Below are 12,982 nucleotides of genomic sequence, written 5' to 3' on the forward strand. Positions count from 1 at the left end.
TGGTCATAGGACCCATGAATGTGGGCCTTCATCCACTGCTTTCCAGGTGCATTAGCAAGAAACTGGATCTGAAGTGGAGCAGCCAGGACGTGAACCAGTGCCCATATGGGATCCTGGCGCGTACAGGGCGAGGACCTTAGTAGCTAGGTCACTGTGTAGGCCCGGAAGTATGATTCTTTACTAACATTTTTATTATCATCCTTGAAGGGAGAGATCATAGAAATTTTAAAAAGGATTTGGTGATTACATAAGAGAAATGAAATTATAGGAGTTAATTGTGATTTTGAAAATTTAAGTTTAGAGTCATTAATAGAATGATACCAGAAGTAAATATAGTTGTATTAGGAAGGAAAGCTTATTTAATTAGTTTTGGGTTTTTATTTATTTGGAAGGCAGAAACAAAAACATCCAGCTGAAGTTATAATTCTAATGTGGGCGCCCAACGTGTTATTTTAAATGCTGCATCAAACTTCTGTCCCTGGAAAGTTTATTTTAATCAAAAGATAGGGACATTACTTCTAAAGGTATTTTAGTTCAAGATGACAATGTTATTATCAGGTGAGCAATGACAGTGACGCAAGTAAAGGTTCGGATTTAGGGTGTAAGTATAAAGAAAAGATGAAGGATCAATTTGGAGTCATCAGCTTTATAGGTAAATCATTGAAGATGGATGAGAAATTGATGCACATGCCTAAAGATTAGCTAGGAACAAAAAGGGATATCAGTGAGACTTGAGAACTAAGTGCTGGATTTGACAGTTTACCGAAAGGACTTGGAAGGCTTTGGAAAGCACAGTTTTGTTAGCTGTGTTTTAAGAATATTGTGAATTGTTTATCAACATAACAAATTGGGAATCTTTCTTATGAAAGCTTGGATTTCTTGTTTCACTAAAGAAATGTGTACATTTGCGAACCTGTGCCGGTGGCCTGGTGGATAAAGTCCTTGCCTCGAACGCTCCAGGATCCCGTTTCTAATTCTGGCAGCCCCACTTCCTATCTAGCTCCCTGCTTGTGGCCTGGGAAAGCAGTGGAGGAGACGGCCCAAAGCCTTGGGACCCTGCACCCGTGTGGGAGACCTGGAGGAAGTTCCTGGCTCCTGGCTTCGGATTGGAGCAGCAGTGGCTGTTGTTGTCACTTGGGGAGTGAATCATCAGATGGAAGATCTTCTTTTCTGTCTCTCCTCTCTGTATATCTGCCTTTCCAGGAAAAATAAAATAAGTCTTTAAAAAGAAAAAAAATGTGAACATTTGGCTGTGCTGGATCCATTTTTCCTCATGGCAACAATTCAGCTATTCCTGCTAAGAAGTTTCTTCTGAGCTAGTCTGTGTGTCCTTTCCCTCTAAATAGTGTCTACAACATACATTTATTTTATTGTCCATCTCTTTGATTGTTTAGGAAAATCTTTTAACTTAGATCATGATGACTTGTGAAGGGAATGTGGTTTTTTTCTTTTTTTTTTTTTTTATGCCTACAATTTTGTCACCTTTTGATGATTTTATTTTTTAGAGGCTGCCTCCATTTGAAACATTTTCTCAGGGACCTACGTTGCAGTTTACTCTTCGGTGGACAGGAGAGACCAATGATAAGTCTACAGCGCCTGTAGCCAAGCCTCTTGCTACTAGAAATTCAGAGAGTCTGCATCAAGAAAATAAGCCTGGTTCAGTTAAAACTGCTCAAGCCATTGGTAAGGGAACCTCAGTAGAGATACTGCATTTATCACAGGGGTTAATATTCAACCTAGGTAGTCACAGTGCAGGTAAGGAAGCCTCAGGTACGAGACTGAGTTCTAGTCCAAGTCTTTCCTGATTCCAGCTTCCTGGCTAATATCAAACACTGATAGTAGCAGGTGGCAGCATAAGTGCTTTGGTCACTGCCACATACATGGGAGAGCTGGATTCAATTTCTGGTATAAGCCTGGGATTGCAGTCATTTGGGCAGTAAACCCCAAGGTGTAAGACTCTCAAACTGTTCCAATCTATCTCTCTACCAAGTTTTAAAAAGTTCAGATTATAGTGCCTTGCAAATAGCCTAGCACCTAAAGTCCTCGCCTTGAACGTGCCAGGATCCCATATGGGCGCCGGTTCTAATGCTGGCAGCCCTGCTTCCCATCCAGCTCCCTGCTTGTGGCCTGGGAAAGCAGTCGAGGACGGCCCAAACCCTTGGGACCCTGCACCCGCGTGGGAGACCCAGAGGAGGCTCCAGCCTCGTGGCTTAACCACTAAGCAAAATGCTCATCCCTACAGTCCATTGTAAGAAAAAGAGGTGGATTTAATGTTCTGCTGAGTTAAGGCTGAACTTGCAGTTCAACTTGCTGAACACTAAGTTTTGTTTGGAAGAGAGAACAAATAAGCAAGCTGACATCTACCTGGCCACAGTGGCTGAGACTGGGCCAGGCTAAACCCAGCAGCAGGAGCTTCTTCGGGTGCCAGGGCCCGAGTACTTAAGCGTTGTCCCTTTCACTCCAGGCCCATTCGCAGGAAGCTGGGTGGAAAGTGGAGCAACCAGAACTCAAACCAGTGCCTGTATAGGACATCAGCACTACAGGGATTGCCTTTACGTTATACCAACACCCTCGGTCCCAGGAGCACAGCTTCAGGCCTGAGAGCATAGGGTTGTTTCTGTTGTTTTTTAGATTTTATTTTTATTGGGAAGGCAGATACACAGAAGAGACAGAGAAAGATCTTCCATCCTCTGGCTCACTCCCTATTTGACCACAATGGGCAGAGTTGGGCTGATCTGAAGCCAGGAGCCTCTTATGGGTCTCCCAAGCAGGCTGCAGGGTCCCAGTGCCGCAGGCCACAAGCAGGGAGCTGGGTGGGAAGTGGAGCAGCCTGGAATAGAACTGGCTTCTGTGTGGGATCCCATTGCATGCAGGCTGAGGACTAGCCACTAGGTTACCTTGCCAGGCCCACATTCCTGTGTTTTTATCTTACTGTTTAAAGAATGCACAAGGATTACAATGTCATTGGCTTTGACTTCTTGTTCACATTCATCATGTGCAGGACTCTGTCAACATCTTGTTAGATGCAAGAAATGATCTATGTCTGCTGAGAATAAATCAAAGAAGTATATGTGAATATGTGCATGCATGCACACACATTCAATTGTGGCTACATCAGGAAAAATACCCCTCTTATTTCTGAAAGGAGATAGAGCAAAACAACTGATGATCATCATCATCATTGAGACCTCGAATGGTTCTAATACAGCCGCCAACCTTTTTTTTTGTTTCGTGGTGTAAGGTTTGGTTAAGAATCGCCTACTGAATGCTGCGTTCCTGCTGGGCAGTGGGACACAATCAGCAGACAGCAGTGTCTGACAGGTGCTTAGGGCAAAGTGCTGAGAACAGAACATTACTATTTCTAGGGCAGTTTAGAACACAGGGTTTTTAATCCTTCCAATAATGATCTTAACATCTGATTAGAGGTATTGATTAATGGGATTATTCTGATGATCGTCGGTTGAGGATGAGGACTAAAATTATGTTAGCAGAAACAAATAGAATTCTGTAAAGTGTTAATGTTTCATGATTTTCTTGACATTTTCTTGGACGCTAATATCCTCATTAAATATAAAATTATTTTCAGCTGTTAAAGAGTCACTGCCTACAGATCTACAAACAAGAAAAGAAAAAGATACTTCAAATGAAAACAGACAAAAGTTAAGAATATTTTATCAGGTAAATACAGCGGATCCTTCTTTTTAAGTACTCATGTTTATAATCTGAAATTTGGGGAGATCTTGAATTTGATTTTGTTTTGTAAATTTTTTAGCTGTTCTTAGAGATTTGATGGTTTGTTGGTTTTGTGTTTTTTAGTTTCTTTACAACAATAACACAAGACAGCAGACTGAAGCAAGAGATGACCTCCATTGCCCTTGGTGCACCCTGAACTGCCGCAAACTGTACAGCTTATTGAAGCATCTTAAACTCTGCCATAGCAGGTTTATCTTCAACTATGTTGTAAGTCATTTTTCACTTCTCTTTATCACTAATACTACATATGAAGTGAGACATCCTAACTTCTCAGTTTGTAATTTGTGTAAAAATTCCAGAAATTCTGCATTAATCGATTGCTATGAGTACATTACAATAAATGATTTAGATTTTATATCAGGCATTTTTAGCAAGAACAGTTCAGACCCCCCCAATCTTTGGTTTATTTCTCACATTACTGCATTAGCCGGAGCTGGGCCAGACAGAACTGAAGAGCCAGGAACTCCATCCTGTGTCTCTGTATTGCTGGGCCCTGTGTACTTGGGCCATCATCTCTTACCTCTCAGGCACATTAGTAGCAAGAACTTGCCTTGGAAACAACCAGGGTTGAATCCAAGACACCATGGTATGGGTGTAGGCATTCAAAGGAGACTTTAACATACTATACCCCCAAAACTTGCCCCCAGACTTTTTTTTTTTAAGATTTATTTTATTATTTTTCTTAAATATATTTTTTTTCTTTATTGGAAAGTCAGATATACAGAGAGGAGGAGAGACAGAGAGGAAGATCTTCCGTCTGATGATTCACTCCACAAGTGAGCCCAACGGTCGGTGCTATGCCGATCCAAAGCCAGGATCCAGGAACTTCTTCCAGGTCTCCCACACAGGTGCAGTGTCCCAAGGCTTTGGGCCGTCCTTGACCGCTTTCCCAGGCCACAAGCAGGGAGTTGGATGGGAAGTGGAGCTGCTGGGATTAGAACCGGCGCCCATATGGGATCCCACCATGTTCGAGGCGAGGGCTTTAGCCATTAGGCCACGCTGCTGGGCCCAGATTTATTTTATTTTTATTGCAAAGTCAGATAGAGGAGGAGAGACAGGAAGATCTTCCTTCTACTGATTCACTCCCCAAGTGGCCGCAATACCTGGTGCTGTGCTGTTCTGAAGCCAGGAGCCAGGAGCCTCTTCCAGGTCTCCCACATGGGTGCAAGGTCCCAAGGCTTTGGGCCGAACGCGACTGCTTTCTCAGGCCACAAGCAGGAAGCTGGATGGGAAATGAGCTGCCAGGATTAGAACCGGTGCCTATTTGGAATCCTGGCACTTTCAAGGTGAGGACTTTAGGTGCTAGGCCACGTTGCCGGGCCCTAGCTTCTTTTTTTATATAGATTTTTTTGAAAGGCAGAGTTAAAGAGACAAAACATCTTCCATCTTCTGGTTCACTTCCGAAATGACCTTAGTAGCAGTGACTGGTCCAGGGCAAAGCCAGGATACTGGAATTCCATCCATGGGTAGCATGACCCCAAACACTCAAGCAATTGTCCATCTTCCCTATCACATTTACAGGGAGCTGAACTGGAAGCAGAGCAGCGAGTACTCAGACCTGCGCTCGGACACAGGATGCTGGGGATTGTAAGGCATGGATTAACTGGTTTTGCCACAGTGTCAGCTCAGTATTTCAACACATTTTTTACCTCACATCTTCTGAGTTTTTGTTATAAGATTTATTAATTTTGATTCAAAAGGCAAATTTGCAAAGAGAAGGAAATACAAAGAAAGTTCTTCCATTTGCTGGTTCACTCCCCAAGCAGCTACACCTGAGCCAATTCGAAGCCAGGAACTTTTTCTGTCTTCCACATAGTGAAGGGTCCCAAAGCTTTGTGCCATCTTCCACTGCTTTCCCAGGACACAAGCAGGAAGATGGATGGAAAGTAGTTTAGCCGTGACACAAACTGGCACCCAAACGGAATCCTGGTGTGTGCGAGGGGAGGATTTAGCCACTGGGCCGTCATACCAGACACTCTTGTGAATTTCTATACACCAGACTGATATTCCTGACTTGAGTTTCAGAACATAAAGAATCTGGGCTGCCATTGTGCACTGTGGGCTGAGCTGCTGATTCCAGTACCCGCACCCCATATCAGAGTGCTGGTTTGAGTCTTGACTGCTATTTTTATATCCAGTTCCCTGTTGATGTGCCAGGGAAGGCACGTGTGTTTGGGCTCTGTCTGCATGTATGAGACGTGCCAGAAGCTCCTGGCTCCAACTGGTCATGCCTGCAGTTGAGGTTATCTGGGGAGTAACATTGGATGGAAGATTTCTGGCTCTGTTTGTGTATAGCTTTTGTTTTGAAATAAATGAGGGGTTTTTTTGTGTGTGTGTGTGTGTGTGTTTTTTGTTTTTTTTTTTTTAGAAAATAAAGTGCAAATACTTTGTTTTGTTTTGTTCACAGTATCATCCAAAAGGTGCTAGGATAGATGTTTCTATCAATGAGTGTTATGATGGCTCCTACGCAGGAAATCCTCAGGATATTCATCGCCAACCTGGATTTGCTTTTAGCCGAAATGGACCAGTAAAGAGAACGCCTATTACACACATTCTTGTGTGCAGGTAAGTAACAAGAAAATCCTTTGATAAAAGTTTATTCTCTGACTTCTTTTATTCTGAGTTTTGATTGTTCATGGTTACTGCTTCCTGCACTGGTTACTGCATTTAAAAATGCCTACCTAAAAAGTTTCTGTATGCATACCTAGGTAGGCACCTGCACACTGTAGGGTAATGTGAACTATAAAGAATTCTGCACCCTTTCCTGTGCCCTTTCACAGCTTTCAGATTGCTTTAAGAGGCTAACACAGAAGGGCAAAGTGAATCTGTCAAAACCAGAGAAGACCTTGTCGCTTGTTGAGTCACAGCTGAAATGAAACATAGGAAGAACAGTGTGTGCAGTGTGCATTTGCTTCGTTTTTCTCCACTTCCCATTACTGTCAGCTGTTGCCCCTCAGTTTTCTGGTCCTGTGGATTGCTTTAAGTTTAATCATAAAAAATTTTTTTTATAGAAATGTTTCCCAAACTTGGACATCATTCATGTATAAATAAAACCAGTTATTCATGGTCTTTTTTAAAAAAAAAAACTGTTGGGCCCTTACACATTAGCCTAGTGCCTAAATCCTTGCCTTGAATCAACCAAGATTCCATATGGCCACTGGTTCGTGTCCCGGCAGCTCCACTTCCCATCCAGCTCCCTGCTTGCGACCAGGGACAGCAGTTGAGGACTGCCCAAAGCCTTGGGACCCTGTACAGCATGAGAGAGCTGGAGGAGACTCCTAACTCCTAGCTTTGGATCCGCTCTGGCTGTTGCAGCTACCTGGGGAGTAAACCACTGTAAATCTGCCTGTCCAATACACAAGCAAAAAGAACTGTCTGTGTTGTTTGCCCACATGAGTGTCCTGTGAGGCACCACTTGACCCTGAGGAACCTCCTCTAGGCATTACTATCTCAGTGCTGTGTTCACAGCCACTGATTTGACTGCTGAGATTATTTTGTTTGTGAGAAATTACCTTTGTAAATCTAAAAAACAAACAAAAAAACGAAATTCCTGTGTAGTTATAATCAATATTGTGGTTTTCCACTTTGTACCTTCATATTGTTACAGTCCACAATTTTTACATTGTATATGCATATTTTTGCCTTAATGAATGCTAAATTGCACTTTTTTGTATTCTCTTCTAGATTTGACATCCAGACATTTAATTTTATCCTTAATACTTTGATTTTGACATGCCATAGGTCAGCTTCACATGCATAGATAGAAGAGAATGGAGGGTGGGATAGCTTCCTACTGTTATGGTTTGATAAAATGATGATATTGTAAATTATTGCATTTCTGTGGTTAATTGGTATAGATGTAGGTGCCACATTTACATATTTATTTTCATTAGGCCAAAGCGAACAAAAGCAAGCATGTCTGAATTTCTTGAATCTGAAGACGGAGAAGTGGAACAGCAGCGCACCTACAGTAGTGGCCACAATCGCCTGTATTTCCATAGTGACACCTGCTTACCTCTCCGTCCACAAGAAATGGAGGTAGACAGTGAAGATGAAAAGGATCCTGAATGGCTAAGAGAAAAAACCATTACAGTAAGTGTCATCTTACTCATTTCAGTTAGTGGTGATCTTAGAATTTTATGATTAAATGAATTTTTTGAAAAGCTGTTTTTCAAAGTGAAGGAATTCAGAAGTTTTTATAATTGCATAATTTCAATTCTTTGTGAATATTGAATATTTTCTATATTCATAGGTAACTTATAGCTTGATTTGTTTCTAAATTACTACTTAAATAGAAGTTGATTTTAAGAAACATCACTTTGCCATTTTTACTTTTAAAATATTTTTAAGTCAGTTTTTTCGTAAAATCAATTTACTCTTAACTCAGTTTTGTTTTTTAATGTTTTAGCAAATTGAAGAGTTCTCTGATGTTAATGAAGGAGAAAAAGAAGTGATGAAGCTATGGAACCTCCATGTCATGAAGCATGGGTAGGGCATTTTTAAGTTAATTTAAATATTGCCTTGTTTATGCTGTTCTTGCTGCTTCCTGTTATTTTGAGATTGACTGATCTGAAGGCAGTCCCACAGAGGGGGAGCGGGTAAGAGACAGATCTGCCTGATTCAGGTGCGTTAGCAGGGGGCTGGATCAGAAGTGGGACTGGCAGGATTCAGCCTGGTCCCGTGTGGTGTGCAGCACTGCAAAGGGCAGCCGAGTGCACTGTGCTGCGGTGCTGGCCCTGCTCTGTCATATTCTGCAGCTTTATCTGTTGGGGATGTGCTCCACATTTGATTAATTTAGTTGTGTGTCCATCATTCCTAGCTCAAAGTGTTTGGATTATATAAAGAAAATAGTGACATTTAGAAAAACAAAGGAAAAAATTTTCCACCTCCTAACAAAGTATTTAAAGAGCCTTTTTGTTTTCTTTCCTTATTTGTGTATTTACATGAGTTGAGTTGAGCAGCTTGATATTGTAACTTTTCAGGCAGAGTAATTTCTGAAAGTTTTAGATTAATAATGTCTTCTTTGTTAATGTGTTACATGTCTGAAAATTCTGGAAATTTAATTTCAGAATTATTACCACAAATTAAGAAATAAAAATTACTAGAGAGAGTATGCCTGATTTCTGCTTTGTATCTTAGGTCAAAATCAAGGCAGAGAATTAAGTGAATTCTCAAATTACTTAGCCAGTTCTGTTCCAGTGCTTTCATTCAAATCTGTTCATTTTACACCTCTTCAGGTTTTCCTATCGTGGCAGTGTAAAGTAGAGGCACTAACTTGGCTTTCTAAGATGCGCAGGTATTAAGGTTTCCATGTTGGACGATGTTTCAGTGTAGTTATTGTTCTGTATGATTTCATGCACCTAGCCACCAGCACAACCACAAATATATTACTTATTCTTGCAGTTACTATAAAAAATAGTAGATTTTAATTTTGTTTGTTTGAAAGGCTATACTCTGTTACCTTCAGACCCTAGAGGGAGCTTGATCAAAAATTGAGTAATCAGGACTTGAACCAGCAGGTCAGGTCCTGGCTTTGAAACTACTATCCCCCAGCATCAGCACTTTTAAAAAAACTAATATTTGTTTATTTTTATTGAAAAGGCAGATATATATAGGGGAGGAGAGACAGAGAGGAATATCTTCCATCCATGGTTCACTTCCCAAGTGGCCACAATGGCTAGAGCTGAGCCAGTCCGAAGCCAGGAGCCTCTTCTGGGTCTCCCGAGGCTTTGGGCCGTCCTTTCCCAGGCCACAAGCAGGGAGCTGGATGGGAAGTGGAGCAACTGAAATTAGAACTGGCGCCCGTATGGGATCCTGGTGCATTCAAGGCAAGGACTTGAGCCGCTATGCTATCACGCTGGGCTCTAAAAGTTTTTTTTTTTTTTAAGATTTGATTTAGGTCTTCCAGTACAGTGTCACCGACAAAATCGTCAGCTGCTACACCAACAACCCATACAGACACTGATTCAAGTCCTGGTGGCTACAGTCTGCTTCCAGTTCCCTAATAGTAATAGTGTGCAAGAGGCAGAATGATGGCCTGCATGCTTAGACCACTGCATCAACTCGGGAGGTGTGCGTGAAATTCTGGGCTCCCGGTTTCCTCTTGACCAGCCCTGGTGGTTGTACCATTTGGGAAGTGAACTATTGGACACCCAATCTCTAACATTTTCCAAAGAATACTTATATAAATGTCTAGGGACCAGCAGCGTAGTGTATCAGGCTAATCCTCCATGGGCGTTCCATATGGGTGCCAGATCGTGTCCCTGCTGCTCCACTTCCCGTCCAGCCTCGGAAAGCAGTGGAGGACGGCTCGGGTCCTAGGAGCAGGAGCTCCTGGCTCCCTTTTGAATCAGTTCTCCTGTGCTTGTTGCAGCCATTTGGGGAGTAAAAAAGCAGATAGACTTCTCTGCTTTTCCTCAGTATAAATCTGCGTTTCAAATAACAAATAAAAATGTTATCATGAGAATGTCAAGAAGATCATGGAGAAAATCTAAAGGGTAGTGTTTGTATAGAGAATCAGTAAACATGGTGCTTCCAAAAGAAAATATTGTATACAAAAGTGACATCTGCTTTAACAAAAGCAAGTGTTGGAGCACTGGTTACATTGTTCAGGAAATCTCAGCTCCCACTGCTTATTAAATTCCTTTTGACTAGATTTGGGTATGACCCTGTTGTTAATGGTTATCACTGTTGTGGTTGATTTAATGGTTTGTATTGCTGTTAATGTTTTGTTTTATCTGCATAGGTTTATTGCTGACAATCAAATGAATCATGCCTGTATGCTGTTTGTAGAAAATTATGGACAGAAGATAATTAAGAAGAATTTATGTCGAAACTTTATGCTTCATCTAGTCAGCATGCATGACTTTAATCTTATTAGCATAATGTCAATAGATAAAGCTGTTACCAAGCTCCGTGAAATGCAGCAAAAACTAGAAAAAGGAGAAACTGCATCCCCTACAAATGAAGAAATAACTGAAGAACAAAATGGAACAGCAAACGGATTTAGTGACGTTAACTCAAAAGAGAAAGCTTTGGAAACAGATGGTGTCTCAGGGGTTTCAAAACAGAGCAAAAAGCAAAAACTCTGAAAATAAAACCTAACCCCATGTCATGGACAAACACTGAAGTTGCATTCAAGGGAATTCAGCCTCGATGAAGAGTTGTGGTTTTCTTTTGTTTAAAAACAAAAAGCAAAATGTCACAGGCTCCCGACAGGCAGTGTTAGATGAAGTGAATGATTTCCACGAGGAGAGTGGTACCAGGTCCTGCTGCTCGCCACACACCGTTACATGTTTATCAGTTTTATTGATGTCAAAAACATTTTCTAGTTTGAGCATGCAAAGCAATACTTAAGAGAAAGTATTTTTAAGTGCAGCAGTTGTCTTATGAAATGTATAAACTCTAGAAATGATTTCATATTTAATGCTTTTTGCATTTGTGACTGCTGTTTTTCTACTTTGTATTGCAGGATATTTTCTTGGTGAGGGAAAATTGGAGCAGTTCCCTCTTTTTTTTTTTTTAAGAAATTGAACACTGCGAAATTCTGTTACATTACCACATTTACAGTCAAACTTTGTTCCTTGATTTTGAAATCATAAATTTGAATTCAGATTTCATATACAATTCATTTTACAATTTTAAAGTAGCACTTCTTCATCTAATGCCTGTCTGAGAGTTAATTGTTCACATTGTTGACAGTGAAATGTCACATTGATTTATAAGGTTACTGACCGTTTGTTTTCAGTGGTTAATTGTAGTGCATTGCTCAACCCAGTATATTTTAAAACTTGAACATTTCACTGTTTGTTTTTTTTGTTTGTTTGTTTTTGTTTTTTTTCTTTCCGGTTATGTAACCACATGGAAAATTCAGCTGTTCGCATCTTTTCATTAAGACTGTAAACCGTGGGAAGAATCAGTCTGAAGTTTTTCAGATGCCTCTTTTTTCAGGAGTGGGGAGATGAACCAGAAACTGTTCTTTTTTTTTTTTTTCCCTCTTGACAAGGATGTCTTTGTAATGTATTTCATGGTTAAAATATCCAATGCAGATAAGCTGACTTGAATTATTTTTGAGCAGTTTTGCCCTGTGTTGTGTGTTCTACACACATTTGCAGTTGGATTTTTTCCAACAGAAAGCAGTTTCACTACTGGCACATTAATAAGCACCGATAGGTCTTTATTCCAACTCCAAGCACTGTGGTTAAGTAACATCACCTCAATTTTTTATTATCCTTAAAGATATTGCATTTTCATATTCTTTATTTATAAAGGATCAATGCTGCTGTAAATACAGGTATTTTTGATTTTTTAGTTTCATTCCACCACCATCAGATGCAGTTCCCTATTTTGTTTAATGAAGGGATATATAAGCTTTCTAATGGTGTCTTCAGAAATTTATAAAGTGTAAATACTGGTTTGATTGGTCTTTAAGATGTGTTTAACTGTGAGACTATTTAACAGATAGTGTGGATGTGAACTGTCATCCAGTATTCAGTTCTTAGTCATTGATTTCTGTGTTAAAATAGGAAAGAGGGAGACTGCAGCTTTCAGTACAGATTCCTTGATTGGTAAACTCTCCCAGTGATGAGTTCCAGGCCAGGAAACGCATTTTTGCCTTTGGATAGTGGATCTCGAGCATTTCTCTCGAGCTTTAATTTGCTAAAGCTGTGCACATATGTAAAAAAAAAAAAAAATAGATTATTTTAGGGGAGATGTAGGTGTAGAATTATTGCTTATGTCATTTCTTAAGCAGTTATGCTCTTAACGCTTAAAAGAAGGCTAGCATTGTTTGCACAAAAAGTTGGTGATTCCCCTCCCCAAATAGTAATAAAATTACTTCTGTTGAGTAAACTTTTTATGTCATCTTATAATAAAAGCTGAAAAAATCCCTTTGTTTCTATTTATAAAAAAAAAAGCTTTTCTATATGTACCCTTGATAACAGATTTTGAAGAAATCATGTAAAATGATAAAGCTTTTGAATGGTACAGTAGATGTAAAAAAAATTCAGTTTAAAAGAACGTTTGTTTTTACATTAAATGTTTATTTGAAATCAAATGATTTTGTACATAAAGTTCAGTAATATAAAAGTTATATACTGTTTTTGGCATTTTTTCCCCCAGCTGTTGTTATGCATTGTGTACATTAAAATGTTTCAAACACCACGGTGCGAATGCGGAAACCGTACACCAGTCACGTCTAATCGTGTGTGTGCTGATGGATGAAAGCAGA

At 40.2% G+C, this 12,982-nt stretch overlaps 1 protein-coding gene and 1 non-coding gene across 3 annotated transcripts in view; both read left to right on the forward strand.

Annotated features, from left to right (window-relative positions):
- SUZ12 (SUZ12 polycomb repressive complex 2 subunit) overlaps positions 1-12,867 on the forward strand; it is a 39,631-nt gene extending 26,764 nt beyond the window's left edge. For both annotated transcript variants that reach the window (XM_041000231.1, XM_041000232.1), the window contains 7 exons: positions 1,506-1,683; positions 3,587-3,678; positions 3,817-3,960; positions 6,161-6,318; positions 7,647-7,845; positions 8,162-8,241; positions 10,499-12,867. In XM_041000231.1, coding sequence (XP_040856165.1) covers positions 1,506-1,683; positions 3,587-3,678; positions 3,817-3,960; positions 6,161-6,318; positions 7,647-7,845; positions 8,162-8,241; positions 10,499-10,844 — 1,197 coding nt within the window. In that variant the 3' untranslated portion in view covers positions 10,845-12,867. The remainder of the gene's footprint in view (positions 1-1,505; positions 1,684-3,586; positions 3,679-3,816; positions 3,961-6,160; positions 6,319-7,646; positions 7,846-8,161; positions 8,242-10,498) is intronic.
- Positions 6,520-6,622, forward strand: LOC121170576. The gene has a single exon (XR_005886002.1). It is a non-coding gene; the product is annotated as a small nucleolar RNA SNORA26 (small nucleolar RNA).
- Positions 12,868-12,982: the final 115 nt, after the last annotated feature.

This window comes from Ochotona curzoniae, unplaced genomic scaffold (genome assembly GCF_017591425.1).
Source record: "Ochotona curzoniae isolate NIBS_2020 unplaced genomic scaffold, NIBS_Ocur_1.0 scaffold_2453, whole genome shotgun sequence".
In the NCBI taxonomy this organism is placed as follows: domain Eukaryota; kingdom Metazoa; phylum Chordata; class Mammalia; order Lagomorpha; family Ochotonidae; genus Ochotona; species Ochotona curzoniae.